General features: G+C 33.0%; 1 protein-coding gene across 1 annotated transcript; it reads left to right on the top strand.

Annotated features, from left to right (window-relative positions):
* Positions 2,710-4,095, top strand: LOC109843940 (endonuclease 4-like). Its single transcript, XM_020412935.1, has 6 exons — positions 2,710-2,851; positions 2,967-3,106; positions 3,223-3,315; positions 3,490-3,557; positions 3,648-3,721; positions 3,828-4,095. Exons 1-6 carry the CDS (start codon positions 2,725-2,727, stop codon positions 3,950-3,952), a joined length of 627 nt encoding a protein of 208 aa, XP_020268524.1. The 5' UTR covers positions 2,710-2,724; the 3' UTR covers positions 3,953-4,095.

The raw sequence follows: 4,538 nt of genomic DNA, 5'->3' as shown, positions 1-4,538 counted from the left end.
CACAGAGCTGCAACTTCAGCGCAAATATAAAATTAGTTTGTAGGCCAGCTGGGTGTTAAATAGCACAAAGTCTGTTTAAGAGGTCCTAGATACAAATCCGCAAAAAATTGAGGCCCTAGTTCTATAAGATAGCTATCCTATAAACATGTTAGAATATAAAATTATAGTCCTCATCTTTAATTACAACTTGAAAGTTTTGATGTGATGATTAAAAACTTTAAGATGATATCATAGTAACTCGGGCTTAATTTTCAACCCATAAAAATGATGCTCAATATGCGAAGACATACTAGAATATAAAAATATAATGCTCAACTCTTCTGATAATGGTTAATGACTTTAAAAGAATAAGAAGAAAGAGGTTCAAAACTCCTTTGAACTATATACCAAACTTGTACAAACTCAACTCATACAGAATCTTGCTATCAGAAATCGCCAAAAATTTTTAGTTTCAAAGAGAGTCGAAGGTTCCTTTTGGGATTTATGCTAATCATATCAAGATACTTGTCAAATATTTCCCTTCACCAATACCTTTAGCGAGTGCAGTGATATTCTTGTGCTCATGACGTCAACGTGGAATAAAGGAGACTTCTCAAAGATTTGACTAGCTTGCTAGAATAAATATTTCTAGGATTTACTAATTATCAAAATGATAAAATGCTTGGTGACAAGCTCCAAAAATCTAAGTAAAATTCTCCCCCTTTTTTTAACTTTTCCTTTTCTCTTCTCAAAATTAGTCAAAGTGAGAGTAGGCAAAAGAGTGACTCTTTAGGACTTTGGGTCTCATGTTTCCATAAACTTGCTCAAGGTTCATTGTAACTTATCTAAACAACATAAAACATACTTTTCTCTCCACAAGTTTTCTTCTCAATTTTGAGATACCAAACAATCAAATTACTTTGCATTTACTTTATGTCTCCTTTCAATTTCCTTTTCTCTTTTCTTTCTTTTCTGATAGCAACCAAATCGTGCCTAATTATAATTTGTACAAACAAAACAACAACGCATATTTGGTCTCGGAGTATCACTGTGATGTGGACTCTAGAGATGTCTCTCGCTATGGGATGAGGGGTTAGTCCAGTACCATAAATGTTTAATCATTATCGCACTTGAATCCCAAAGACTTAGGATGTATTGGCAATCTATTAAAAACTGGGCGAGGATCAGTCCTGACCCAGTTTTATCTTAAACTGGTTTTAGTTAATTTGGACCATAGGGGGTGGTCCAAACTTATATAGTCCAAACTAAAACCAGTTTAGTAGGCATTTTTTACCTTCAAAAATTGGGTTAACTTGGGCTCAGTTTTTTGCCAAACAAAAAAGTACTCAAAAACTAGGCTAGGACTAATCTTAGCCCAATTTTTAATAGATTGCCAAACACACCCTTATTTTTTAAATCCCACATTCACTAATTCCAATAGAAAAGCAATAGCAAAAATACAATACGAATTAATATTCTTTTGAAAAGTCATAGGAAGTTGGGAAGACTACGCATCCAATTTAATAATGCACTGCAGCTTCACATTGTAACAGTTAATAGGTCTAGCTAATCCCAACTAAACCCGCCATGGATGCTCTACATCTCAGATTATAGAGGATACCTACAATTCGCTAATAACCTTCTCTCACTCTATGGACCCTATATTTATATTAATTAAATAATTATATAAAAATCCTCTTAATCATTAGGCTTATTGTATTAATCAATCTTATTTAACCACCAATATAGTTATAGACATTCTCTACAATATAGGAGGTAGAGGATCTCTTCTCACTAAACTCTGACACTATTTATATGCTAACTTTGGGAGAGAAAAAAACTAACCAGGAGTATTTCATTCACATAACTAATTCAGCTGATATAAGTGAACATAAAGACGTGTTAGGATATGATTTGGACCAAACTTAAGGTTGATCTAATATTTATCTGTCACAATGGTAACGTGAAGTGCTAGGGTAACATAAAGACGTGTCCTTTCTTGTACGTGTGGACCACTACTCCCATCTTTCTCCTTCATAATTGACAAGAGATATTTTAGAGCTATACGCACATATATATAACAAAAAAGCTAACAACTCACAGTGTGGGGAACAGGGGGTGGGCCCCACTGCTGTGGGGCCCACCCCCTGTTCCCCACACCGCGAGTTGGGGGCTCGCGGTTGGACCGCGAGCCAAATAGCAGGGCTCTATATATAATGATATAATGATAAGCACGCATATATAATGATATAATTATAAATACATCACATGTTCCAAATGAAAGGATAGAAGCATGTACAACATCACAATGGAATACAAGGATGGAGTGCTAAGTAGATAATGCTAATTGGATGATTTTTTTTTTTATGGAATTGGATTATTGTTCTATCCTCCATATGCCCACATATTTTCATTGGATAGGGATAGATACAGATACTAATTAAGGAAAAGATAGTTTAAGGTAATCCGAACAATCCAAATTCCAATCCTATCAGACATAACCCCCGGGTCTGGTTCACGAGAAGCATGATCAATAGGAAAGTACATGTTAGAGTATAAATAACCCTCACCACCCGGAGTTCTACAAAACAACTCTAGGTGTCATTACTTGAAATTCTGTATCATTTTTTGATTTAGACGTGACCTCTTTACTTCTAACAATTAATGCTTCAAGGACTAGTGATGTAAAAGGTTATTAGTCAACGGACTAATTACATACTAAACACTTGTTGCGATGAGATTCTAATGCTCCTTCCGCATTTCTTTATAGGGGATTGTCATAATCCCAAAGGTCAGCAAGGCATGTGCGTAGTTGGAGCAATCAACAATTATACTGAACAACTTCGAGGCTACGGTGACTCTTCAAATACATGTAAGAATTAACACAAATACGTATACGTCATATTAAATCTATATTAATTTGGTCGCTTTAAGTCTTGATCCTGTCTCCTGCTCATTCACAAAAATTATCCATCTTATAAAATCAGATAATTTGACTGAGAGTCTAATGTTCCTTGCACATTTCGTGGGAGATATACACCAACCTTTGCACTGTGGTTTTGAGGCTGATCAAGGTGGAAACACAATAATTATCCATTGGTACCGAAGGAAAACTAATCTTCATCATGTTAAGTATCTTTCGAAATCATCTTCATTTCTTATAAAGTTTTGATGTCTTTTAAAAGTATTGAACTATTTAAGAAATTGACACAATCTTTTAATTTCCTTTTGTAATATTGCAAGTTATGGGATACCAACATGATCGACACTGCAATGAAGGACTTTTACAATAAGGATTTGGATACAATGGTAAAAGGAATACAAATGAATATCACAGTAAGTGTTGATTTTTTATTCTTTTTATTCTCAATTACTATTATTATTATTAACAAATATGGATAATTTATTAACTTATTCTGGGTAAGTAAGAAAAATTCTCGAAAAATATTTGAGTCAAACTTATTCATTAGAATAAAATGTTGTAGTAAGAGTTGATCTTTATTGTTGCAGGATGACTGGTCAGATCAGATTGATAATTGGGAAATTTGCCACAATAAATACAAAACATGTGCAAATGAGTAAGATTATTAGATAAATAAAAAAGATTTAGCATACAATTTTTAATTAGATAGAATTATAATTGGTTTAATCAAATTAAATATGTGCAGTTATGCTGTGGAGAGCACACATTTAGCTTGTAACTATGCATACAAGGATGTGGAGCAAAATGTAACGTTAGGAGGTAAATCACCAACTTAATTATGTTTCTGTAATGAATTACTTGATTTAAGTTTTTCCTATTTAATTTAATTTTAAAATAATTTAATTTTAAAATGATTTAATTACAGACAATTATTTCTACTCTCGACTCCCTGTTATGGAGAAAAGAATAGCACAAGCTGGGGTGAGATTAGCTCTGATACTCAACCGAATCTTCGATGAGCCTGCAAAAGAAAATATCAAGAGTTATTAGAAATATTGAATAACTGAGGAGATTGTTATTTGTATAAAATAATGTTCATTGGAGGAATAAGCATGTGCATAAGTTTCCTTGCTAAATGTAACTCTTAAATAAATATGGAGATCGTTATTTATTGATTCTGAATTTGTGTTGAATAATGTTCAAAGCTTGATCTATATAGTCTTTTACCTTTCTTGGCTTTTAATTTCCTCTTATACATGAACACTACTTAAATCTACCTCTTCACAAAAGAGTGGGGGGGGGGGGCATTGAAAATGCATTAAATTACGAGGAAAACATTTTTTAGATTTTCGGAAAGTCCAACCTTAAGACCACATTAGTATTTTTTGGCAGAAAACGTATAAACTGTTATAATATACTAAAGAAATGAAACAAGAGACAAGAGACAAGAGAAGAAGAGAAATTATAATCTTTTATTCACACTTCCATTTCCATACATCGTACTATTTATAGATACATGATGGAATACAAAAGGACATAAAATTAATAGTCCACATACAAAGTAATGTCCACATACATTTTGTCTTTTAGATTTCCACAAAATGTCTCTTAGATTTCAACACTCCCTCTTGGACAT

The sequence above is a fragment of the Asparagus officinalis genome, chromosome 1 (assembly GCF_001876935.1).
Source record: "Asparagus officinalis chromosome 1, Aspof.V1, whole genome shotgun sequence".
In the NCBI taxonomy this organism is placed as follows: Eukaryota; Viridiplantae; Streptophyta; class Magnoliopsida; order Asparagales; family Asparagaceae; genus Asparagus; species Asparagus officinalis.
The sequence above is the reverse complement of the archived record's forward strand: the minus strand, read 5'-3'. Positions and strand labels throughout refer to the sequence as shown.